Here is a 27421-nt window from a genome sequence, read left to right as displayed (position 1 = left end):
CCTTCTATGTGCTAGTAAATCTTATCTTGTATAGTATACATGGCTTTACAAGATCCTTGACCTATAAACCCTTTAAATTATGTGCAATAACATATTCCAGGAAGGGGGGGGGTTAAAAAAAGAATCTATATACAGTAAGAAATGCTGATATTACTACCCCCTGATAATTTACAGCATATTATCACACCGGCAAACCAGCTGTAGTTTCTTCTGAATTGTGTGTGTGTGTATGTGAATTAGTCATAAGTGAAACCACAGACTCCACTTTAGAAAGGGTTAATGTGTGTTGGGCATCAATTCATTTTAGGCTTTTCGTTTGTTGGAGGACAGCCCCTCCACGTGTGACATCATATAGGGAGTTGTGGGGTACTCCCTAGCATGTGTGTGTCAGAGTCAGAAATCTGCAGAAACTTCAGCTCACATCGGATGTGTTAGTGTCCAAAACACATGTACCATGTCCGAGGATCTGAAAGAGAAGCGCAGAAAACAAGCCCAGCCCAAGAGAAGTCAAGGTGAGCCGTGACACCTGTCTACCACATAATGACCACAGATCTGTGGACGCTCTGCTCTGTCTGTACCCGCGCAACGAAGCTAACCTTAGCTGTATGTCTATGTGATGGGGACTGTCGGTCACCAGCTACGACCACGGCACACAATGTTATAGACTAGCTAAAAGTAATACTGCCGTGAGTTACACTCGATGCTTTAATGCGATTCACTTTTTTTTTTCCATCAACTGCAGTAAAACAAAAGTTCACAGCTTCTTGTATATTGGCTGTTATCTATCATCAAAGCTACATGGTACAAGTCACTGAGACTCTTATAAATAGATATGTCCGGTTGAGAAGCATTTGTGGTTAAGAGAAATAAATTAAGTTCTTCGAGCTGAGCATTATTAATAGACTGTGCTGTAACATAAATATATTGATATGTGATATAATGTAAAAAAATATATATATATACACACACACACACACTATGGTACATGGCAAAGCAAAAAAAAAAAGTATGTATATCTATATTTAATATTTATATACATATACACTGATATATATAAAAAAAAAAGTGGTCAGTGCCGGATAGGAAATTCCATGCAATAAAAATAAATATAAATTATATATAGAATTAAAAATATATAAATAATATAGATGTACATACTGCTTAGGTAGACATATTCGCAGGTAAAGAACTTTTTTGTGTTATCACTGGGCCTCATGCACATTTCTGTGTTTAGGACTCATGTCACGCCGGGGCCCAGACCTATGCCTGTAGGGTTGTTTTTTTTCTCAGATACAGAATACAGCATGTGTTGGTGAATGCACAAATTTTTAGACATTGTTACAAAGCGGTAAAAAGGTAACACACTTGCAGTAGACAAAGTAGCCATAGTGCCCACAATGCAGCCCATGTGATGGTGTATGGGTCCATGGAAGGCAATGCCGTGTGCATGTTGACTATAGCAGTATGTTCATAGGATAATGCAGGAATGATGTGTAACGTGAATCCATGTCACTAACCATTCCCCCAAGATTAAATGAAGCTATTTCTTTTATGTTGAAGGTAAAACATTGCAATCGTGTTTATTTTATTATGTCACAACACAGATCACTTTAATATTGTACCATGTTCCACAGGGACATCAAAGGGGCTGTTCACCGAGCAAAAATTTTTTTACTAATAAAGGCTCAGAATGGGTTAAAAAATAAACCTAGCAATGCTCAGTTCACTGATTCTCAGCTGCTCCAGTTCTGGCCATGTCTGTGATGTTGAAAGTAGAAACCAGTGGGGGATCCATCAGATTAATAATTGCGTCTTCTTTTTTTTTTTACTCAATTCTGGGCCTTTTAGAAAAAAATGTAAGAAGTCTGACAATCCCCTCATAGCTATGTCTTTTTAAGAGATAATAAATGACCATTCACTAGTAACAAGTTATCCAAATGTGCAGTCAGAATATTGGAGAACTCTTAGATTACAGTCTTCAGGTGCATACACAACCTGCAAGATGTATAGAGCCGCAGTGCAGCAACCATAGACTTCTATGGAACTCTACTGTTCCTTTATATGGCTCCAATTCCAATAGAGACATGCAGAGGTTTTACTGTTGAAAGGGAATCTGTGATCCCCTGGCACTTATCTGACCTCTAATATGGGCATACAGGTGATAGAAATGTAAATCTATACCTACCTGTTTGCCTCATATTAGAGGTCTTGTTGCTGTGAAATGTCTTTTTATTCCTACAAGTTTCTGATGCGTTCCCGTCCTGGGGCCCGGAAGAAATCCCACCTCCTGTGTAAATTATAATGTTTCCCCCCTCCCCTGCACGTCACAGTGCCCTGTAACATGCAGTCGCCGCGGCCATATCCCGCGTCTGCACATTTCACCTTTTACGCATGACGCATATCTTCCTGCCGTCTATGTATCATCGTAGAGCCTGCAGGGATCTTGTGCGCAGGCGCCAGCGATGCACTGTGACTTCCCAGCACCTGCGCACAAGATCCCTGCTCTACAATGAACATATACGGCAGGAAGAAGTGCACCTTGTGTAAAAGGTGAAGTACGCGGGATTTGGCCATGGGAACTGCACGTCACAGAGCACTGTGATGTGCAGGGGAGGGGGGAAAGATTATAATTCCCAAAGGAGGCAGGATTTCTTCCGGGCCCCGGGACGGGAACGCATCAGAAAGCTGTAGGAATAAAAAGACATTACATAGCAACAAGACCTCTAATATGAGCCATACAGTTAAGTATAGATTTACATTTTTATCAACTGTATGCCCATATTAGAGGTAAGATGAGTGCCAGGGGTGACAGATTCCCTTTCATTTTTTTTTCCATATAGAGAATACAGAAATTTGAATGCATAATTTTTGGTGACATTATGGTATAAAAAATTGTTTTTATTACAATCTGATAACCACATAATGTTTTTTTATAAGTTTAGTAGTATTGCTACTTTTTATGACTCCTATACAACCCGCACTACTAATTTTTCATTCATAAGATGTTGTCATGCTTAGTGTTTCTAATTTGTTTTTGTTTTGTTTTTTTCTTTTTTTATTTCGTTGACTCTATTGGGAGAAGCAACTGCAATGCAACATTGCAAATAATATTTCTACTGTACAATCATATTGCTCTGTAGAAGCTGTTCTAAAACTTCCCTAAAATCTTTGAATCTACAGTATTTATTTTTGGCACAGCTGCCAAAACCATGGGAAAAAGTCTTGGTTTTGACACTTTATTGGGCATGGTTGTGGTGAGAAAAATAAATAAATAATTAAACATGTGAAAAATTGTAGCGATGTCATCAGTGTGTCATCCGTGTGTCCGTTTTTAACATCAGTGTGTCATCAATGTGTCCGTTTTTACCATCAGAGTTTCATCCGTGTGTCCTTTTTTACCATCAGTGTGTCATCCGTGTGTCCGTTTTTACCATCACTACTTCATCCGTGTGTCAGTTTTTACCATCAGAGTGTCGTGTCATCCGTGTGTCCGTTTTTACCATCACTGCTTCATCCGTGTGTCAGTTTTTACCATCAGTGTGTCATCCATGTGTCCGTTTTTACCATCAGAGTGTCATCTGTGTTTTTCATAAATAAATAAATTACAAAGCTTCTCCTATACTTTGCAATGTTAAATACGTACAGCACACAGATGGCACATAGATGCCGTTTGCATGTTTTTCATGAACTATTAGACCTGTATAGTCCCTTTTCTTCTGTGATGCCGGAAAAAAACAGACATGTGAATAGCACCATAGATGAGTACGAGTGGTATCTGTGAAAAAAAATGGATGGAACAAGTACGTACAACATGGTCGTCTGAATGAGGCCTAAATTGTAATTTTTTTTAGTTGGTCAAACACATAAAAGTTGACTAAACCATTAATGTGCATGGGGACTCCCAACTCTCCCTTGATGGTTATGTAGGGAGAAAAGATGATCATTAATCATTATTTCATTATATTATTATGATATAATCAGAAGCCTCTGCTGACGTCATGTCTACAGAGTGGAGGCTTCGCACTGTCGACGAAGCGTGACTTTCGACGTCATTCTGATTGACAATCGGATCCCAGCTGCCTAACTGGGGGAGTCGGCTGTCAATCAGAATGACGTCGGAAGTCATGCCCCATCGCATCAGCAGAGGCAGCGGAAGCCCTGGCAGGAGCGCTCTGTCCCGGGAAGAACGGAGCCGTGCACAACAGGCAGGTAAGTTGCAATTAGGTGCTTAGGTACATTTTTTGCTTTTACTAAAGTCCTGGGTATACCCTTTAATGTTATGTAATGTAATTTCTTACCATATGCTACTTAAAGAGTTTTCCCCTTATAGAAAAATGTATGGAAAATGCTGAGTTCATATTAAAAAAACTCAAATTATTACCTACACTCCATGGGTCTAGTGTCATCTACACACTGCTACTCCAGTCTTTATTGTTTGGCTGCAGAAGTGACTTCATGTTAACAGCACTGATGCCAATCAATGCCAGTTTGAGAGCTCATATACGCGGGAGAGAGCCTGCTCTGGACTTAGGAAGTGGAGAGGATTATACTTAGTTTTTGCGTTTTTACAAGTAGCTCAGCATATGGCATAAAGTTTTCTAAACGGGGACAACTCCTTTAAGTCTTTGTGGTATTCGTATTTTTTCTTGGTAAAATGTTACAAAATTTAAAGTAATGTTTATGGGTTAAACTTCTAAAAATACTATGTGCATGTAGGAGATCACCAAGTCCACTGTTTGAAGGTGACAGACCTCTTCAAAACTTTGAGCGTCACTTTCACTATGACGTTTCAATGGACCATTTAGCTTTCAATAGTGTCTTTATTCTGACTGCATGTTGCAAAAGAGATGAGAGCAAGTAAATTCATAACTAAATAGCAATATGCTCCACATAAGATTCTTAGATCTGGATTTTATTAAGTAATAAGAACTAATAGATTATTTGCAAAATAATTCCAAAAAACTAAACAAACAAGGGATCTGCACCACTGTTAGTTTCATAGGGTTTTCGCCTGCTGGATCTCATTGACCTTGTATATGTTTGAGCCCTATTATCAATTCAATGCAGACATGTGAACAGTGACATAGTAGACTATAATGGGTATGTTTTCTGTCCATGAAAAACATTGATAAAACTCATAAATGAAAATGGAGCCCTTAAAGTGGTATTCTCGAGGTATTAAACTGCTTTAGTTAGACAGCATGACAATAAGTAAGTTTGTAATTGACTTGCTTTTCCTATCAGCTGTTATTCTTCTTTTGTGAGAGTTTTTATGTTGCATAGTGTACAGCTTGCTTCCAAGGTGCCTGTCCTATAGTGCATGGTAGTTACTTTCCATGATTGGAGTTAACTCTTAACATCCAAGCCACCTCTCTCCTATTCATTGATTTATATACAGCAGTTAGTTGCTTACCTCCCTTCCCCTCTCTCTTTGCTTCTGGTATAACTCTCACCACTCCTACATAATCACAATCCCACAGCCCCAAGCATAGGCAGTTTCCAGAGCAGTTCTCCTAATCAGAACTCTCACTTTCCTATGTTCTATGATTGTTCAAAGTCTCTATATGCAACTGTCACTCAAGGAGGAGCACCCGCTTCCCAAACAATAAGTAAGTAAGGAGACTAAAAAGATGTGAGCTGCTCAAGAGTCAACTTGAGAGTACCCCTTTAATAAGGTCTAAAGTGGAAAGACAAATCATTGGCCATAAATATATAGATTCATGGGCAGGCATATCATTGGTGCAAATTGAGCAGCTGCACAGTGGCCCAAGAGATAAAGATGCCCACTTCAACCTCCAAAGGAGCTAGAATGTACTGTTCGTGCATGGGGCCCTTTTCAGTCTGTGTCAGCCATTATATAGATTTGATATTATTTTACACATAACATAGACCAGTAAAATGGCTTTATAGTATATTGGATGTAGTTCACACTATTCACATTTATTCATACTGATTCTATGAACAAGAATAGGTGAGCAAATAGACACAATTAGACATTCCTGCTTTTTAACCATGAAAGAGGGATGAGGGGTTAATATATCACATTGTGTGAAAGTTTCCAAAGTTTAATGTCAGTATTACAGCGAATAACTTAAAACATCACTGTATAAAGTGCATCCCTCCCCCTCAGTATGAAAGGTCCTTGGTGTACTGTGACTCACAAAGCCCACGGCACTTATTTCAAAGTCTAACTGGGGTCTTCCTCATCATAAGTTCTTCCACGGGATTCCCCGTCCTCTTCATAGCATGCAATTTACTTTTTTCATTAAGAAGCAGTTTGTATGAAGTGCTAAATAAATAGACCTGCCACTTAGGCTTTTCATATGAGTTTACAGAAAACGTTCAGCCTCTGATACATAGGTTACCCCATATTGTAGGTTGGTGAATTCGCTGCACAGAGATATTTGCCTCATTCACAAAAGCATATTGAAATATCTTTTTTCCCTTCCATGAGCACACGAAAGTCTGATGAAAGAAAACAATATCTAATTAAAGTGAAAGTGTAATTACATACGGTGAAGCAAAATCTGCCAGCAAAGAATACCCTATGCAGTACTGAGCATACACTAGTGTTTATACTGTGTATATAGATATAATACAACTTCAAAGTATCATATTTACACTGGGCCACTTTAAGCCGATGAAAGAATAGATAGTAGAGGTAAGCAAATTCCTTTCAGGTGAATCAAATTCACCTCGAGTTTCAAAAAATATTTAAATTCGCCAGAATTAAAATTTTTGGGGGGATACAATATTTGCAATTTAAAAGAGCCGAGAGGTGTTAAAAAAACCCTAATATTCATCCGGTCCTTACCTGTCTTGATTTCAGTCCCTGATGTAACCCACACTGCGCTGTTTTCGTGATCTTGCAGCATTTGGCATCCTTGGTGTCTCCTGCGCTGATTAGGTCACAATGTCTTGATGTCGTGGGATGACAGGATATAGTCTAGTCAGTGCAGTAGTCATCAAGGATGCTGTGCGCCGGAAGGCACCGAAGGTGGCACAGTGAAGAGCGCATTGTTGACTGGACTAAAGAAGACAATCAGACCAGAAGGGGGCTGAGCGACCAGGCTGGTGGGTGCAGGGTGAGCATAGAATCATAGAACATTAGAGTTGGAGGGGACCCCCAGGGTCATCGTGTCCAACCAACTGCTCATTGCAGTATTCACTAAACCATCTCAGACAGATGTCTGTCCAGCCCCTGTTTGAAGACTTCCATCGAAGGAGAACGCACCACCTCTTGTGGCAGCCTGTTCCACTCATTGATCATCCTCAGTCATCTTAGCCTTCTTTTTTTCAAGCTAAAACATTCCCAGATCAATTAACTGTTCCTTGTACGACATATTTGCAGTTCGCTCACCATCCCGGTAGCTCTTCCCTGAAGTTCCTCCAGCAAAGGATATATACCGTAATTATATATATACAGTTGAAACTAGAAGTTTCCATACACTGTATAGAAAGACACAAATGCATGTTTTTCTCAATATCTGACATTAAATCAGAATAAACTTTCCCGTTTTAGGTCAGATAGGATTAACATAATTTTTAATATTTGCCAAATGCCTGAATAATGAGAGAGAGAGAATGTTTTGAAAAAAAATTCTTTCCAAATCAGACAATGTGATTTTCAGGATTTGTTTTCTCATTTTGTCTCTGATAGTTGAGGACTAACTATGATGTCAGTTACAGGCCTCTCTCATCTTTTTAAGAGGGAGAACTTGCACAATTGGTGGCTGACTGTAACATACCTCGCGGCGTCCTTGCATAGTGGTCCATCTCCCACTGTGCAAGAGCGTGCACTTGATCTCCAGTCCAGAATGTCTCTCTGGCTTCCCTCCATGCTGTCTGTTTGTGTCTGTTTCTGCTGCTTAAGGGCGGCTCCCGATCACTTCCTGCTTTTTGTACCTGCTGCAGGCACACCCCTTGTGCGTCCTCAGCCTATTGCTGTCTGTCACCTGATATTTAACCCAGCTGCTCCAATCAATCCCGGCCTGAGCATTGTGTTTCATTTAGTGTGCTCTTGCACTCTGAATGTGCCAGGTCCCTCCCGCCTTCTAGGGGCTGCTACCTAGACCCGCTCCTGTATCTTGCTACTGTGTCTGTTCTTGTCTGTATACTCTTCTAGCCTGTTTCCCGTGTTTCTCTATGTCCGTACCTTTCCTTTTTCTGCAGAGTCTGATCTCGTACCTAACTCCTGCTCGTTGTCACTGTACTCCCGTTTGTGAGTTTGTGGTCCACTCCCTACTTCACTGCAGTACCCTGTGGGTATCTGGTTCTGCCTTTCCCTTCCTGTCTGTTCCGTGTGAGCAGAGCCCTGTCCCCCCTGCTCTGCCTTTGCTCACCGCTCCGGTGGTTCTAGCCTGCTCTGCCCTTGCTCACCGCTCCGGCGGTTCTAGCCTGCTCTGCCTTTGCTCACCACTCCGGTGGTTCTAGCCTGCTCTGCCTTTGCTCACCGCTCCGGCGGTTCTAGCCTGTTCTGCCTTTGCTCACCGCTCCGGCGGTTCTAGCCTGCTCTGCCTTTGCTCACCGCTCCAGCGGTTCTAGCCTGCTCTGCCTTTGCTCACCGCTCCGGCGGTTCTAGCCTGCTCTGCCTTTGCTCACCGCTCCGGCGGTTCTAGCCTGCTCTGCCTTTGCTCACCGCTCCGGTGGTTCTAGCCTGCTCTGCCTTTGCTCACCGCTCCGGCGGTTCTAGCCTGCTCTGCCTTTGCTCACCGCCCCGGCGGTTTTAGCCTGCTCTGCCTTTGCTCACCGCTCCGGCGGTTCTAGCCTGCTCTGCCTTTGCTCACCGCTCCGGCGGTTCTAGCCTGCTCTGCCTTTGCTCACCGCTCCGGCGGTTCTAGCCTGCTCTGCCTTGGCTCACCGCTCCGGCAGTCTCGCTCTGCTCTGACTCCTTTGCTCACTGCTCCGGCAGTCTCGCTCTGCTCTGACTCCTTTGCTCACTGCCCCGGCAGTCTCGCTCTGCTCTGACCTCTTGCTCTCCGCTCCAGGCGGCCTCGTCCTGCTCTACTCTTGCTCACCGCTCCAGGCGGTCTCATCCTGCCCCGCTCTCGCTCACCTCTCTGGGCGGCCTCACTCTGCTGTGTTTGTCCGCTACATCTGTGGTTCTGTTCCTGAGTCCCAGTGTGTACTGGGTCCTATTCTGCCTGTGTTCCTACCTGCTAGTGCCTCCCTGTCTGCACTCTAGCCGTGCTTGCCTGTACCCCCCTGCCTGCATACCCGCCTGCCTGCATACCAGTCGTGCCTGCCTATACCCACCAGTCTGTGTGCCAGCCTAACCTGTCTGTTCCTGTATTCCCCTGTGTGGGTCAACAGCCGTGTCCGGGGTCTGTCCTGGAGTAGCACCTGGTCCCTCTGCTCGGTTCCTCCTTGGTGCACTGGCGTCGTATGCCGTCGTGCGACCCTGGTCGGATCGGGTGAATACCTAGTTACGCCCCTCCAGGCATTCACTCTCCGGCACGGTCCAGTGGAATCACACGCACACGCCGCTCAGCCCGGGCGTGTGCATTACAGCATGCTCAGGCCATGGTTCCCGTTGAGCCCCACGGCCTTCGCTCTCTGAGACGTTTTCCAGCGAATACATGCATTAAAAATAAATAAATACATTTTTTTTTCCTTAGCTGAGTTCCAGGCGAATTACGCACCCGTCCAGAAGGATCTATCAGCTCTCGTTCCTGCGGATCCGCCACGTTACTATGGGGATCCAAGACAGAGTCGTGCATTTGTGGAGCAATGCATGCTACACTTCAAGTTCTACCCTCTATGTTTTCCCACAGATCGGGCTAAGGTGGGATTCATGATGTCTTACCTAGCGGGTGATGCCTTGAATTGGATCACCCCCCTATGGGACGCACAGGATCCTATCGTCCTGGACATAATGGCCTTCCTGGTGGCCTTTCTAATGGTCTTCGATGATCCTAACCCGGAGGCTCCTGCTGAAGCTTCACTTCCCAATATCACGGAGCAGCCCCGATGGGTAATGTGTGTGGGTAGCGCAATAGTCCTCCAGCCCAATGAGACTTCTGCCCACCCAGAATCCTCACAGGGTGACTACGCTCTCCGGAATACTTCTCCCAACCTCAAGAGGCAGTCCAGACGTGCTAGACGTAGAGGCAAGCCGTCACGCCAGGGTCTGTCCTCCCTGAGACCTCCTGACCCCAACCTTGAAGTGCCTACTGAAGCTTCATCTCCCTGTGTCCCGGAGAAGCCCCAACGGGTAATGTACGTGGGTAGTGCACCAGTTCTCCTGCCCGAAGAGACTGCTGCCCACCTAGAATCCATGCCGGAAGACCCCCTGTTGCCTCCTGAATCCCCCGGGATACCACTTGATGACAATTGGAGAGAGACTTCCCTATACTCTGCACCTGATACCTTGCCCGCTTCGTCCAGTGAGTCCGACCTAGTGTTCCCCGAAGCAGAGGTTACCCCCGAGTCTCTACACCCCTCCGATCAGGTGGAGGATCTCCAGTTGTCTCCTGAACCCTTCGGGGTGCTACCTGGTAGCGAATGGACAAAGACTTTCCTATACTCGGTACCTGATAACTCGGCTGCTTCATCCAGTGAGTCCAACCTAGTGTACTCCGAAGCAGAGGTTACCCATGAGTCTCTACACCCCTCCGACCAGGCGGAGGACCTCCAGTTGTCTCCAGAACCCTTCGGGGTGCCACCTGGTGGTGAATGGACAGAGTCTCTCCTATACTCTGTACCTGATACCTCCCTCACTTCGTCCAGTGAGTCCAACCTAGCGTACTCCGAAGCAGAGGTTACTCCCGAGTCTCTACACCCCTCCGACCAGGCGGAGGACCTCCAGTTGTCTCCAGAACCCTTCGGGGTGCCACCTGGTGGTGAATGGACAGAGACTTTCCTATGCTCGGCACCCGATACCTCGTCTACTTCGTCCAGTGAGTCCGACCTAGTGTACTCTGAAGCAGATGTGTTCCCCGAGCCTCTTCACTCTTCTGACCCAGCGGAGGACCTCCAGTTGTTTCCTGAATCCTCCGGGGTACCACCAGATAACAAAGAGACAGTGACTTTTCCTCACCCTGTACCTGATAACCCGTCTATTTCTTCCTGTGAGTTTGACAAGATGTACCTCGAAGGAGAGATTACCCCCAAGTCTCTGCTCCCCTCCAACCCGGTGGAGGACTTCCGGTTGTCTCCTGTACCCTCTGGGGTGCCACCTGAAAATATATGGAGAGAGACTTCCTTGTGTGCTGTTCCTGGTACTCCACCCATTTCGTCTGTTGCTGAGGATGGCTGGATAGGAGGTAGCATCCTAGCTACCCAGAGGAGACCAGTTTTTCCGGTGGACAGTGGAAGTGATCTCCTTGAAGTGAAGGATTGGCCCTCGAATTCCCTGCGGAACATTCTGGCAGGCCTGAAGAAGAGGGGGCGTAAGGGGGGGGTACTGTAACATACCTGGCGGGGTCCTTGCATTGTGGTCCATCTCCCACTGTGCAAGAGCGCGCACTTGATCTCCAGTCCAGAATGTCTCTCTGGCTTCCCTCCATGCTGTCTGTTTGTGTCTGTTTCTGCTGCTTAAGGGCGGCTCCTGATCACTTCCTGCTTTTTGTACCTGCTGCAGGCACACCCCTTGTGCGTCCTCAGCCTATTGCTGTCTGTCACCTGATATTTAACCCAGCTGCTCCAATCAATCCCGGCCTGAGCATTGTGTTTCATTTAGTGTGCTCTTGCACTCTGAATGTGCCAGGTCCCTTCTGTGTTCTCTTGTCTGCCTATCCTGGAGGCTGTATTTCCAGGCCTGTCTGAACACGCTCCTAGCCTGTTCCTCCCGCCTTCTAGAGGCTGCTACCTAGACCCGCTCCTGTATCTTGCTACTGTGTCTGTTCTTGTCTGTATACTCTTCTAGCCTGTTTCCCGTGTTTCTCTATGTCCGTACCTTTCCTTTTTCTGCAGAGTCTGAACTCGTACCTAACTCCTGCTCGTTGTCACTGTACTCCCGTTTGTGAGTTTGTGGTCCACTCGCTACTTCACTGCAGTACCCTGTGGGTATCTGGTTCTGCCTTTCCCTTCCTGTCTGTTCCGTGTGAACAGAGCCCTGTCCCCCCTGCTCTGCCTTTGCTCACCGCTCCAGCGGTTCTAGCCTGCTCTGCCCTTGCTCACCGCTCCGGCGGTTCTAGCCTGCTCTGCCTTTGCTCACCGCTCCGGCGGTTCTAGCCTGCTCTGCCTTTGCTCACCGCTCCGGCGGTTCTAGCCTGCTCTGCCTTTGCTCACCGCTCCGGCGGTTCTAGCCTGCTCTGCCTTTGCTCACCGCTCCGGCGGTTCTAGCCTGCTCTGCCTTTGCTCACCGCTCCGGCGGTTCTAGCCTGCTCTGCCTTTGCTCACCGCTCCGGCAGTCTCGCTCTGCTCTGACTCCTTTGCTCACCGCCCCGGCAGTCTCGCTCTGCTCTGACCTCTTGCTCTCCGCTCCAGGCGGCCTCGTCCTGCTCTACTCTTGCTCACCGCTCCAGGCGGTCTCGTCCTGCCTCGCTATCGCTCACCTCTCTGGGCGGCCTCACTCTGCTGTGTTTGTCCGCCACATCTGTGGTTCTGTTCCTGAGTCCCAGTGTGTACTGGGTCCTATCCCGCCTGTGTTCCTACCTGCTAGTGCCTCCCTGTCTGCACTCTAGCCGTGCTTGCCTGTACCCCCCTGCCTGCATACCCACCTGCCTGCATACCAGTCGTGCCTGCCTATATCCACCAGTCTGTGTGCCAGCCTAACCTGTCTGTTCCTGTATTCCCCTGTGTGGGTCAACAGCCGTGTCCGGGGTCTGTCCTGGAGTAGCACCTGGTCCCTCTGCTCGGTTCCTCCTTGGTGCACTGGCGTCGTATGCCGTCGTGCGACCCTGGTCGGATCGGGTGAATACCTAGTTATGCCCCTCCAGGCATTCACTCTCCGGCACGGTCCAGTGGAATCACACGCACACGCCGCTCAGCCCGGGCGTGTGCATTACACTGACTAAATACTTTTTTTCCCCACTGTATATATCTTTATACATATACATACGAAAACAAAAATGTAAATATATATACAGTACAGACCGAAAGTTTGGCCACACCTTCTCATTTAAAGATTTTTCTGTATTTTCATGACTATGAAAATTGTGCATTCACACTGAAGGCATCAAAACTATGAATTAACACATGTGGAATTATATACTTAACAAAAAAGTGTGAAACAACTGAAAATATGTCTTATATTCTAGGTTCTTCAAAGTAGCCACCTTTTGCTTTGATGACTGCTTTACACACTCTTGGCATTCTCTTGATGAGCTTCAAGAGATAGTCACCGGAAATGATCTTCCAACAATCTTGAAGGAGTTCCCAGAGATGCTTAGCACTTGTTGGCCCTTTTGCCTTCACTCTGCAGTCCAGCTCACCCCAAACCATCTCGAATGGGTTCAGGTCTGGTGACTGTGGAGGCCAGGTCATCTGGCGTAGCACCCCATCACTCTCCTTCTTGGTCAAATAGCCCTTACACCACCTGGAGGTGTGTTTGGGGTCATTGTCCTGTTGAAAAATAAATGATGGTCCAACTATACGCAAACCGGATGGAATAGCATGCCGCTGCAAGATGCTGTGGTAGCCATGCTGGTTCAGTATGCCTTCAATTTTGAATAAATCCCCAACAGTGTCACAAGCAAAGCACCCCCACACCATCACACCTCCTCCTCCATGCTTCATGGTGGGAACCAGGCGCGTAGAGTCCATCTGTTCACCTTTTCTGCATCGCACAAAGACACAGTGGTTGGAACCAAAGATCTCAAATTTGGACTCATCAGACCAAAGCACAGATTTCTACTGGTCTAATGTTCATTCCTTGTGTTCTTTAGCCCAAACAAGTCTCTTCTGCTTGTTGCCTGTCCTTAGCATTGGTTTCCTATCAGCTATTTTACCATGAAGGCCTGCCACACAAAGTCTCCTCTTAACAGTTGTTGAAGAGATGTATCTGCTGCTAGAACTCTGTGTGGCATTGACCTGGTCTCTAATCTGAGCTGCTGTTAACCTGCGATTTCTGAGGCGGGTGACTCGGATAAACTTATCCTCAGAAGCAGAGGTGACTCTTGGTCTTCCGTTCCTGGGGCGGTCCTCATGTGAGCCAGTTTCTTTGTAGCGCTTGATGGTTTTTGCAACTGCACTTGGGGACACATTCAAAGTTTGCCCAATTTTTCGCACTGACTGACCTTCATTTCTTAACGTAATGATGGCCACTCGTTTTTCTTTACTTAGCTGCTTTTTTCTTGCCATAATATAAATTCTAATAGTCTATAAAGTAGGACTATCAGCTGTGCATCCACCAGACTACTGCACAACACAACTGATGGCCCCAACCCCATTTATAAGGCAAGAAATCCCACTTATTAAACCTGACAGGGCACACCTGTGAAATGAAAACCATTTCCGGTGACTACCTCTTGAAGCTCATCAAGAGAATGCCAAGAGTGTGCAAAGCAGTCATTAAAGCAAAAGGTGGCTACTTTGAAGAACCTAGAATATAAGACATATTTTCAGTTGTTTCACACTTTTTTGTTAAGTATATAATTCCACATGTGTTAATTCATAGTTTTGATGCCTTCAGTGTGAATGTACAATTTTCATAGTCATGAAAATACAGAAAAATCTTTAAATGAGAAGGTGTGTCCAAACTTTTGGTCTGTACTGTATATATATATATATATATATATATATATATATATATATATATATATATATATATATATATATACACATATATATATATATATATATATATACACATATACACACACACACACACACAGGTGTATCTCACTAAATTAGAATATCATTAAAAAGTTAATTTATTTCAGTTCTTCAATACAAAAAGTGAAACTCATATATTATATAGAGTCACTATTGGTTGGGGCTCCTTTTGCATCAATTACCGCATCAATGCGTCGCGGCATGGAGGCGATCAGCCTGTGGCACTGCTGAGGTGTTATGGAAGCCCAGATTGCTTTGACAGCAGCCTTCAGCTCCTCTGCATTGTTGGATCTGGTGTCTCTCATCTTCCTCTTGACAATACCCCATAGATTCTCTATGGGGTTAAGGTCAGGCGAGTTTGCTGGCCAATCAAGCACATTGATACTGTTGTTTTTAAACCAGGTATTGGTACTTTTCGCAGTGTGGACAGGTGCTAAGTCCTGCTGGAGAATGAAATTTCCATCTCCAAAAAGCTTGTCGGCAGAGGGAAGCATGAAGTGCTCTAAAATTCCCTGGTAGACGGCTGCGCTGACTTTGGTCTTGATAAAACACAGTGGACCTACACCAGCAGATGACATGGCTTCCCAAACCATCACTGATTGTGGAAACTTCACACTAGACATCAAGCAGCTTGGAGTGTGTGCCTATGCACTCTTCCTCCAGACTCTGGGACCTTGATTTCCAAATGAAACTTGGAATTCTTGGACCTTGTGGAGTGTGTCAATGACTGCCTTCTGGACATCAGTTAAGTCATCAGTCTTCCCCATGATTGTGGAGCCTACTGAAACACAGTAAGGGACCTTTTTAAACACTTAGGAAGCCTTTGCAGGTGTTTTTTTGTTAATTATTTGAATTTACTGAGATAATTTCTTTTGTGTTTTCATTGGCTGTAAACCATAATTATCAACACTAACAGAAATAAACACTTGAAATAGATCACTCTGTAATGACTCTATATAATATATGAGTTTCACTCTTTGTATTGAAGAATTGAAATAAATTAACTTTTTGATGATATTCTAATTTAGTGAGATGCACCTGTATATATAAATTATATATATATATATATATATATATATATATATATATATATATATATACACTTACATACATATATATGCACATATTTTTTATGGGCATTCAATTGGCATAGACTTTTGAGGCCAAATTCAAGCAAATTGCCAAATTCAAAATTTGGTATGTTTGCTCACTACCAATAGATATATACAATTCATACATTCTTACATCTGTCCTCTTTTATACTTGTTGCTTGCATACATACATACAGATGGGCAGAAGCATGCCTGTAAGATGAGGCTGCCTAAGGTTTATTGTCTATCACCATACAGACACATAAGTCTACAAGTGCTGCAGGCACAAATAAGTACCCTGAAAAAAAGAAAGAGTGCATAGTTTACCTACAGGAACCAACCAGCACAATCTAAGACCACGTTCAGTATTTGGTCAGTATTTTACATCAGTATTTGTAAGCCAAAACCAGGAGTGGGTGATAAATACAGAAGTGGTGACGTGTTTCTATCATACTTTTCCTCTGATTGTTCCTCTCCTGGTTTTAGCTTACAAATACTGAGGTAAAATACTGACCAAATACTGAACGTGTGAACGTGGCCTAAACATGATATAACTGTGTTAAAGTTAGATCTTTTCCTTTTTAACCCCTTTGAAGCCCATGACGTACTAATACGCGTCTGTGCCCTGGGCTTTAAGAGCCTGACCCGTATTAGTACGTCATCGCGATCGCGCGTGCACACAAGCTGTGCGGGCGCGATCGCCGCCGGGTGTTAGCTGATTGTCACAGCTGACACCCGGTACTATGTGCAGGGAGCGGTCCCGCACCACTCCTGGCACATTAACCCCCGCAATGCTGCGATCGAAGTCCCATAGTGGGACAAAGTAAAAAAGTAAAGAAACTCCCAGAAAGTGAAAAAAAAAAATAAAAAAAAAATTGTAAAAATATAAAAAAAAATAAAAAAAATAATCCACTAAAAATAAAAATATAATGTACCCATCAATAAATATTATGGAAAAAAAAAAACAATAAAAGTACACATATTTGGTATCGCCCCGTCCGTAGCGACCTGACCTATAAAAATGTTCCACTAGTTAACCCCTTCAGTGAACACGGTAAAAAAAATATATAAAAAACGAAGCAAAAAACAATGCTTTATCATCATACCGCCAAACAAAAAATGGAATAACACGTAATCAAAAAGACAAATATAAATAAAAATGGTACCGCTGAAAACGTCATCTTGTCCCGCAAAAAACAAGCCACCATACAGCTCCATCATCTGAACAATCAAAAAGTTATAGCTCTCAGAATAAAGAGATGCAAAAAAATATTTTTTTCTATAAAATAGCTTTTATTGTGTAAAAGCGCCAAAACATAGAAAAACGATATAAATGTGGTACCGCTGTAAAAGTACTGACCCGAAGAATAAAGCTACCTTATCAATTTTACCACACGCGGAGTAGAATAAAAAAATGTAAAAAAAACAATTCCTGAATTGTTGGTTTTTGTTTATTCTGCCTCCCAAAAGCTGTAATAGAAAGCGATCAAAGAATGTCACGTGCCTGAAAATAGCACCAATAAAAACGTCAACTCATCCCGCAAAAAACAAGCTGTCACATGACTCTGTAGGCCAAAATATGGAAAAATTATGGCTCTCAAAATATGGCGATGCAAAAACTAGATTTTACAAAATATGTGTCTTTTAGTGTGTGACAGCTGTCAATCATAAAAACCCGATATGATTCTGGTATCCCTCTAATCGCACCGACCCGAAGTATAAAGTCGTCTAATCACTTATACCGCACTAGGAACGGCGTAAAAAATAAACACTAGGGCTGGGGTTGGGGTTGTGCTAATGTTAGGGTTGGGGTTGTTTTTTTTTTCAAAAGTAAAAAAAAAAAAAGATGACGATATGGCAACTAGTGTTGAACGCAAGTGCTCGTTACTTGAGTTTGCATCGGATGCTCGGGTATGCACTGAGTATCGCGGGTGCTCGAGTCTCCGCCCCATATGCTTCGCGGCCAAAAAAAACTCGCGGGGATTGCCTGCCATGCACGAGCGATCCCCGCATGATTTTTTTGGGGTGTCTAATAACCGTGAAACATGCGGGCGGGGGCTCGAGCATGTCACTCGAGCACCCGTGATATATGGTGCATACCTGAGTACCCGATGCAAACTCAAGTAGCGAGCACTTGCGCTCAAGAGTAATGACAACTTATTCAATATGATGACCTAATGTTATCAAATTATGTGTCGTACCTCTTGGTTCAAAATGTTCACTATACTCCTTAATAAAATCCTTGAGGGGTATAGTTTCCAAAATGGGGTCACTTGTGGGGGAGCTCCACTGTTTAGGCACATCAGGGGATCTCCAAACGCGACATGGTGTCCGCTAACAAATTGAATGGAAAATCGGCTCAAATTGTTAGCGGACACCATGTTGCGTTTGGAGAGCACCTGTGTGCCTAAACATTGGAGCTCCCCCACAAGTGACCCCATTTTGGAAACTAGACCACCCAAGGCACCTATCTAGATGCATAGTGAGCACTTGGAACCAAGTGTTTTTTTTTCCACTTTTTCATTTTTACAAATCAATTTGTGAAGCACCCGGGGGTTCCAAGTGCTCACTATGCATCTAGATAGGTGCCTTGGGTGGTCTAGTTTCCAAAATGGGGTCACTTGTGGGGGAACTCCAATGTTTAGGCACACAGGGGCTCTCCAAATGCGACATGGTGTCCGCTAACAAATTGGAACCATGTCGCGTTTGGAGAGCCCCTGTGTGCCTAAACATTGGAGCTCCCCCACAAGTGACCCCATTTTGGAAACTAGACCACCCAAGTCACCTATATAGATGCAGAGTGAGCACTTGGAACCCCCAGGTGCTTCACAAATTGATTCGTAAAAATGAAAAAGTGTTTTTTTTCCCACTTTTTCATTTTTACAAATCAATTTGTGAAGCACCTGGGGGTTCCAAGTGCTCACTATTCATCTAGATAGGTGCCTTGGGGGGTCTAGTTTCCAAAATGGGGTCACTTGTGGGGGAGCTCCAATGTTTAGGCACACAGGGGCTCTCCAAACGCAACATGGTGTCCGCTAACAATTTGAGCCGATTTTCCATTCAATTTGTTAGCGGACACCATGTTGTGTTTGGAGAGCCCCTGTGTGCCTAAACATTGGAGCTCCCCCACAAGTGACCCAATTTTGGAAACTAGTCCACCCAAGGCACCTATCTAGATGCATAATGAGCACTTGGAACCCCCAGGTGCTTCACAAATTGATTCGTAAAAATGAAAAAGTGTTTCTTTTCCACTTTTACATTTTTACGAATCAATTTGTGAAGCACCTAGGGGTTACAAGTTCTCACTATGCATCTAGATAGGTGCCTTGGGGGGTCTAGTTTCCAAAATGGGGTCACTTGTGGGGGGTTTCCACTGTTTAGGTACATCAGTGGCTCTCCAAACGCAACATGGCGTCCGCTAATTATTCAATCAAATTTTACGATCAAAAAGTCAAATGGCGCTCCTTCCCTTCCGAGCCCTGCCGTGTGCCCAAACAGTATTTTTTCCCCACATATGGGGTATATGCATGCCCAGGGGAAATTGCAAAACAAATTTTGAGGTCCATTTTTTCTTGTTACCCCTGCGAAAATAAAAAAAATTGGGTCTAAAGTAACATTTTTGTGAAAAAAGTTAAATGTTCATTTTTTTCTTCCACATTCCAAAAATTCCTGTGAAGCACCTGAAGGGTTAATAAAGTTCTTGAATGTGGTTTTGAGCACCTTGAGGGGTGCAGCTTTTAGAATGGTGTCACTTTTGGGTATTTTCTGTCATAAAGACTTCTCAAAGTGACTTCAAATGTGATGTGGTCCCTAAAAAAATGGTTTTGTAAATTTTGTTGGAAAAATGAGAAATCGCTGGTCAAATTTTAACCCTTATAACTCCCTAACAAAAAAAAATTTTGGTTCAAAAATTGTGCTGATGTGAAGTAGACATGTGGCAAATGTTATTTATTAAGTATTTTGTGTGACATATCTCTCTGATTTAAGGGCATAAAAATTCAAATTTTGAAAATTGCTAAATTTTCAAAATTTTCGGCAAATTTCCGTTTTTTCACAAATAAACGCAAATGATATCGAAGAAATTTTACCACAATCATGAAGTACAATATGTCACGAAAAAACAGTCTCAGAATCAGGGGGATCCGTTGAAGCGTTCCAGAGTAATTACCTCATAAAGTGACAGTGGTCAGAATTGTAAAAATTGGCCTGGTCATTAACGTGCAAACCACCCTCGGGGGTAAAGGGGTTAAAACTCGAAATAATTCTTCATCCTTGACCCAGTCTCCAGCCTTTTGCAGAACAAGCTACTCGGTAATGCCGGGAATATCTGTAATAACCCTGTGATACATATTTTCTTCACTCATTATGTGAGCCAAAGGAACAGAGGCGATGAGAATACACTTTGTAAGGGGTTTGTGTGGGAGGGCTGATAACATTTACTGGAAAAGGCTTACAATTTTAAGGAAAACAACAGGTCACCACAACGCTTCCTACATTCTTAATACTTAGTAGTGGTCAGATACCTGTTTATATAAGTATTCAGACTACTGCACCCGATAAAGATCGTATGCAGTTACTGGATCAATAAACTAGAGGCCAATTCATCATACTGTTTTCTCCAGAAATCTGGCATAATACTGTCTGAAATGCCACAAATTGTCCCTGCAACTCATCACTGTGGAAAAATTTTGTAACTTTTGTCATTTTTATGCCAGTTTCAGAGAGAAAGGTCCGGCTTCCAAATCCATTAGGAGATAAAAGCGTGATTTTATTATTAATCCATTAAAAAGAATAAAATTACGACTTTATCTCCTATTAGATTTGGAAGCTAGACTTTCTCTCTCAAACTTGCATCTACAAACGCTGGGCGGTAGCATAGGCTCGTGCTTCCTCACTTTCTGGAACAGAAAGAGTGAGCTGGTGTTTTTTCTTTATAGTTTTATGCCAGCCCCACTAACTTTTTGAAAAGTGGGTGGTGTCTAAGTGGACGAGGTATGGTCGAGTGCTGTCCAATAAATTCAATATAATTCATGCCAGAAAAAGTGGTACTTACAAATTAGCCGTTAGTCAAGATGCATCTAGTGTTTGGAAAGGATTGTCATCTGTGCACCTATTGAGGTAGGAATGGCTTATACCCTGCTTGCCGCATTTCCTGATTCCCGGCTCTTGCCCCACACATGTTCTCCTTGACATGAAAGAGATCTTACGTTTTACGTTATTGCTGTACTTGATTTCTGCCTACCTGCACCCGCAACAGATGTCCTTGACAAAGACCACTCCAAATCGAAAAGTTGGACCATATCTGTTTTTTGACTCCTTGCCGGATCAAAATCTTTTGTGGTGTTGAGGTTCCTACTTCAATAAATCTGAACCACAAGTCCCTTCCTCAAGCACACAATTCTTTTAAAAGGACAGTGTACCAGTCTTTCTCCTTCTAATTGTCATCTTTGCACCATCATCCTTGAGAGTAGTAGTGGATGTCTATTCCTAAACAAGTTGATGGATTGTGACAGGGCAGGTGTCTGGTTCATGCATTTTGGCCATTCATGGAATACAATGTCCAAGCCAAGTAATGGCAGAGCAAAAAAGTGCAATGTGAATTGTAAGGCGGCGGTGTTCACACCGTGCAGTAACTGAGGCAGTGACCCAAGGAAGTCCAACACAAACAGCTTTTATTTCAGCAACTCACGGGTTAACAGAAAGTCCTCCGGTTCGCAGCCGGGTTAACAGAAGTCCATACACAATGGTTGCCGGGCCGCTCAGAGCCTGACGGGTGCAGAGCCTTCCCAGGCGTGGGTTCAGCTATACACAGTCCTGCCGAGTTTTCCTGCTCTCCTCCTAGCAGGTCCCAACACTGAACAACACTAATCCTTAGTGCAGGGGTTTTAAAGGACCTGTGGCAAGAGCCACTGGAAAACCTGGGTTGGAGAAGGCCGCCCACTGCCTTCCTGTAACCTCCTCCAAGAAATGAAGGCCCTGCCGAGTTTTACTAATCTGCCTTAGCCAGATAGCCTGACCAGGTCAATGCTCACCTTCATACCTGCATTGCAGCAGCAGGTGAGTTTGTGACTGCAATGCACTCCAATGGATTTAATAGGACTCTGTACACATTCTAGAGGATATATAACGTCCCTCGTATACGATCCCGGTTACTGCCTCACATATCCCCCTCCTCTGTTCAATCTTGTGGGGTTGAACATTTGACACCATACAGGGTGCCCGGGACAGGGCATCCGCGTTTGCCTGCGACTTCCCAGGGTGATATTCTACAGAGAAACTGAAATTTTGCAGTAACAGGAACCACCTGGTGACTCGTGCATTCCTCTACTTGGCATTCCTCATCCATACCAAGGGTGAGTGGTCCATCACCAAGCGGAACTGACGCCCGAGTAAATAATGTACCGATTCCAAGGCCCACTTAATAGCCAAACACTCCTTCTCTATCACACTATAGTTTTTCTCTGCTGGGACAAGTTTTCTACTCAAGTGGGTACTCTTCACCATTCACTTTTTGTGACAATACCCCCTCTAGGCCTACCTCCGATGCATCTGTCTGTACAATGAAGGTTTCCTTGAAGTTGGGGCTGATGAGGACCGGCTGTCCACACAGGGCCAACTTCATGGACTGAAAGGCTTCTTCTGCCTGAGGGTTCCACCAAACCATTACCGATTTTTTTCCTTTCAAGAGATCGGTCAGGGCCGCCGTTCTCCCAGCAAAATTAGGTATAAACAGGCGGTAATACCCAAGGATGCCAAGGAGCGCCCTGACCTGCTTTTTTTCTTGACGGTTTAGGCCATTTTTTTACGGCCTCCACTTTATTGATTTGGGGCTTGATAACTCCTCGGCCAATCACATACCCCAAATATCGGGCTTCCTCTAGCCCTATCGCACATTTTTTTGGGTTTGCCATTAACCCTGCGGCTCTGAGAGAATCCAGCACTGCTTGTACCAGGGATAGATGCATATGCCATTCGGTACTAAAGATGATAATGTCATCTAGATACGCGGACGCATACTCCTGATGAGACTTGAGCACTATGTCCATCAACCTCTGGAATGTAGCCGGGGCCCCATGTAACCCAAAAGGTAAGGCCACATAGTGATATAGACCCTCCAGAGTTATGAAGGCGGTCTTTTCCTTTGCCGATTTCGTGAAAGGTACCTGCCAGTAACCCTTGGTGAGATTGAGCGTGGTAAAGTACTGGGCCTGCCCCAGTCTCTCAATCAGCTCATCCACCCTGAGCATTGGATAAAGGTCAAACTTTGACACTTCAATTTCCGGAAATCGTTACAGAAGCGTAACGATCCGTCTGGTTTTGGAATCAGTACGATGTGGCTAGCCCACTCAGTCTGTGATTCCTCGATGACGCCTAACTGGGGGATTTGTTTTACCTCAGCCATGATGGCTTGCCTCCGGGCTTCGGGTACCCGGTACGGTCTCATTCGCACCCCTACCTCAGGTTCGGTGACAATGTCATGTTGGAGAACTGTAGTCCTACTCGGTAGCTCGGAGAACACGTCGGTATTCTGCTGCACCTGCGAGCGAGCCTCCCGTCGCTGCTGTTTAGTGAGAGCATCATTTATCCTGACCTCTTCCTCGGACGCATCCCTGGCTGAAGGTAGAGAACTCTCTGACGGCATGCCCGAAGTGATGTCTGTAACTAAACACTCTTGATCTTTCCAAGGTTTTAGCAGGTTTAATGGTAAAGCTGCTCAGTTTTCCTCCTTCCGGGCTGATACACCCGGTAATTTACCTCCCCCACCTTTTCTTGAACCTCATATGGCCCTTGCCACTTGGCCATGAGTTTACTCTCAGCTGTGAATACCTGTACTAACACCCGATCGCCCTTGTTAAAAGACCTGACCTTGGCTCTTTTATTATATGCGCGCCTCTGGGCTGCCTGGGCATCTAACAGATCTTTCATGATGGGCATGACCGCCGCAATCCGGTCCTGCATACTAGCCACGTGTTCAATTATACTCCTATGTGGAGTCGGCTCTTGTTCCCACCACTCTTTGGCTACGTCCAACAGACCCCTAGGGTGTCTGCCGTACAATAACTCAAAGGGAGAGAACCCTGTGGAAGCCTGGGGTACCTCACGGACGGCGAACATCAAATAGGGTAACAACATGTCCCAATCCCTTCTGTCCTTAGAAACCATCTTTTTTAACATGGATTTAAGGGTTTTATTGAACTGTTCTACTAGCCCGTCGGTTTGAGAGTGGTACACCGATGTGCGCAATTGTTTAATTTTTAGCAGTTTGCACAGTTCCCTTGTCACCTTGGACATAAAAGGGGTCCCTTGATCCGTCAGGATCTCCTTAGGTAGTCCAAGGTGACAGAACATAGCAAATAACTCCCGTGCAATTAGTTTCGCCAAGGTGTGGCGTAGCGGTATAACCTCCGGGTATCGGGTGGCATAGTCAACAACCACCAGTGTATGTTGGTGGCCATGAGCGAATTTTACAATGGGCCCTACCAAGTCCATTGCAATTCGTTCAAAAGGTACCTCTATCACTGGCAGGGGTACCAATGGACTACGGAAACTTGTGGTGGGTGTGGTCAACTGACATTTGGGGCAGGATTCACAGTACTTTTGGACCTCCGCGTAAATCCCCAGCCAAAAGAACCGCTGCAAGATACGCTCTTGCGTCTTTTAAACCCCTAAGTGTCCACCCAGCAGGTGTGTGTGTGCCAACTACAGAACCGCCTCGTCTCTGATTTTGTCTAACCTATAGAGCAACTCACCATTGACTACCATGCGTGGAAATACAGTATCTGCACCGGGCTGTTGAGCTACGCCATTTACCTCTAACACCCTTTCCCGCGCCCGAGTCAGAGTGGGATCCTGTTGCTGAGCTGTCCCAAACGTGTCCCGGGACACCTCCAGCTCGGGAATCGATGGGGTCTCATCGACCTCTCCTGCCAGCACCTCTAGGGGAGACCTATTGGGGTCACACTCTGTCCCTAGGTTGGACACCCCTATGGCAGGTACCCCTGACTCGGGTTCATCGGGTACAGTGCTTGTAACACATTTTACCGGGGGGAGAGTGGATTTTGTTTTTCCACAGAGTCTAGAACAGGGGCAAGTCTCTTCCCAACACAGTCCCATAGGGAAGAGTTTTTACCACCCCCACCACATGTTTTATGTCTCCACATGGCGTGGACAAAACTACCTCCGCGGTTGGGTACTCTCAGAGGTCCCCATGGATACACACAACCCTGACTGTCCGTCCACTGGGGTTTTTTCCTGCCACCAGTGACCCATGTACCAAAGTCACTAGGCTCCCCGAATCTAGGAGGGCCTCCTTGGGGTACCCATTAACCAGTACCTGGCACAGTTGGGGTTCACTGTCCGAGGGGTCGGCGCTCGCAGTGCAGACGGTCTGGGGGTACATTGAGACCCGGCTGTCATACCCACAGTCCATGGGTTCTGTAGTCGGGGGGCAGTTAGCAACCACATGTCCCGGCCCCTGACACCGCCAGCACCTAATGGCGGAGGCATGGTTAGTTCTTGTGACAGTTTGGGAGGGAACCGGTCTCCCGCCACTCTCACTCCGGGGTACCCCTTCAGCACGGGTACGGTGCTGACTGTCCTTAGCAGAGGAACGCGACTCCTTTCCCGTTCCGGGGTTGGCATGGATTGGCGTGACAGCCGCGAGGGGGCAGAGTCCCGGATAAAGTCCTGAGTGGCTGAGTAGCATTCGATCAGGCTGACCACCTGGTCGAGTGTTCCGGGATCCCCTTGCCCCACCCAACGTTGGATAGCGGCTTGCACCAGCCGGTCAACCACCACCCTCTCCACCATCTGGTCTGGAGACAAAGGCTCGGGCTGGAGCCACCTCTTTACCAGCTGCAGGAGGTCATAAGCCTGAGACCGGGTGGGTCGGGTCTCCACATAGGCCCATGAAAATACACGCTGAGCCCTCACGTATGGATTGACCCCCAGTTGGGCAAGGATCTCACCTTTGAGCCTCAGGTAGTCCTGGACATCCTCCCGACTGAGGACAAAGTAGGCCTTTTGGGCATCGCCGACCAGAAACAGAGCCACCACTTCTGCCCACTGGCCGGCTGGTAGGTTTTCCTGCTCTGCGGTGCGCTCATAAATAGTCAGGAAAGCTTCCACGTCATCCTCCAGTCCCATCTTCCTCAACGCAGAGTGAACCTTGTCCCGGGCCTCTCGACGTTCCGGGGCTGGTGCCGTGGTGTCTCACGCAGGGCTGTGAGCTGCTGCATGATCAGCTCATTGGTTTGCTGTTGCTGCCGCTGCATGTGGACCAATTGCCTTGACAGCTCCTCCATTTTGTCCACAGGTTTGGGCTGAAAGGTGGCAGACCGGATTGTGGTCATGCAGCTGCTGGTGAGGTATGCCTCAGTCACATTGCCTGCATTCTCCACCAAGCTGTAAGGCGGCGGTGTTCACACTGTGCAGTAACTGAGGCAGTGACCCAAGCAAGTCCAACATAAAGAGCTTTTATTTCAGCAACTCACGGGTTAACAGAAAGTCCTCCGGTTTGCAGCCAGGTTAACAGAAGTCCATACACAATGGTTGCCGTGGGCAACGGCCGCGCCAGGCGGCTCAGAGCCTGACGAGTGCAGAGCCTTCCCAGGCGTGGGTTCAGCTATACACAGTCCTGCCGAGTTTTCCTGCTATGCTCCTAGCAGGTCCCAACACTGAACAACACTAATCCCTAGTGCAGGGTTTTTAAAGGACCTGTGGCAAGAGCCACTGGAAAACCTGGATTGGAGGGAGGAGGCCGCCCCACTGCCTTCCTGTAGCCTCCTCCAAGAAATGAAGGCCCTGCCGGGTTTTACTAATCTGCCTTAGCCAGATAGCCTGACTAGGTCAATGCTCACCTTCATTCCTGCATTTTTTGCCGCAGGTGAGATTGTGACTGCAATGCACTCCAATGGATTTAATAGGACTCTGTACACATTCTGGGGGATATATAACGTCCCTCGTATACCATCCCAGTCACTGTCTCACAGCATGTATTTACTGCGTGTCAGTCATACATCTGAATTCCATAGGGGACCATGATAATCTGGATGTGATATGTTCTTTGTTGTCTAAGACAATAATTAAAATAAATGAAGATGAATTGAGGCAAACTGATTCATTTTTTTAACTTTTGAAATACAAATGTATGTAATGTTTTAAGATTTTGACAATAGCAAAGTACGCATCCAGTGTTAACCATCTGTATATCTCTGCAAGTGCTGCTGCTGGGTGCTGTGTGGGTGTCCAGGATCTCCTCAGCTTCCTGTGAGCAGAGTAACTCTGAAACTGCCTGTGATTTCATTTGACAAACAACCTCTTTGAAGCCTGAAATAACATGTTTGCGAAAGCGGAGAGAGGTACCTGGATGAGGCAGGTACACCGAATGATATCTGTACCTGTGGAACGCTATAAATCTCTCACACCTCCTTCCCCAGCAACTCCTCCAGAAAGGTGTAAAATGCACATTCTGAATCGTATTAATGACATAGTCCGGCTGCACCCTGTGAAGTCAAATAAAGCAAATGCAAGAACCAAGTAGCAATGAACCATAACAAAGAGTTTTAATGTCATGTGCTGGTTGTTATACCTACAGTATCTCTCTCTCTATG

At 45.5% G+C, this 27421-nt stretch overlaps 1 protein-coding gene across 3 annotated transcripts in view; it reads left to right on the top strand.

Annotated features, from left to right (window-relative positions):
• The first annotated feature begins 370 nt into the window (after positions 1-370).
• Positions 371-27421, top strand: part of LOC141200706 (zinc finger E-box-binding homeobox protein zag-1-like) — a 188756-nt gene continuing 161705 nt past the window's right edge. For all 3 annotated transcript variants that reach the window (XM_073663321.1, XM_073663319.1, XM_073663320.1), the window contains exon 1: positions 371-512. In XM_073663321.1, the coding sequence (XP_073519422.1) occupies positions 455-512 (58 nt within the window). In that variant the 5' untranslated portion in view covers positions 371-454. The remainder of the gene's footprint in view (positions 513-27421) is intronic.

Source organism: Phyllobates terribilis, unplaced genomic scaffold (assembly GCF_046119375.1).
Source record: "Phyllobates terribilis strain yellow unplaced genomic scaffold, ASM4611937v1 Scaffold_2__4_contigs__length_985480577, whole genome shotgun sequence".
Lineage (NCBI taxonomy): Eukaryota > Metazoa > Chordata > Amphibia > Anura > Dendrobatidae > Phyllobates > Phyllobates terribilis.
This window is presented reverse-complemented; position numbering and strand designations above follow the sequence as displayed.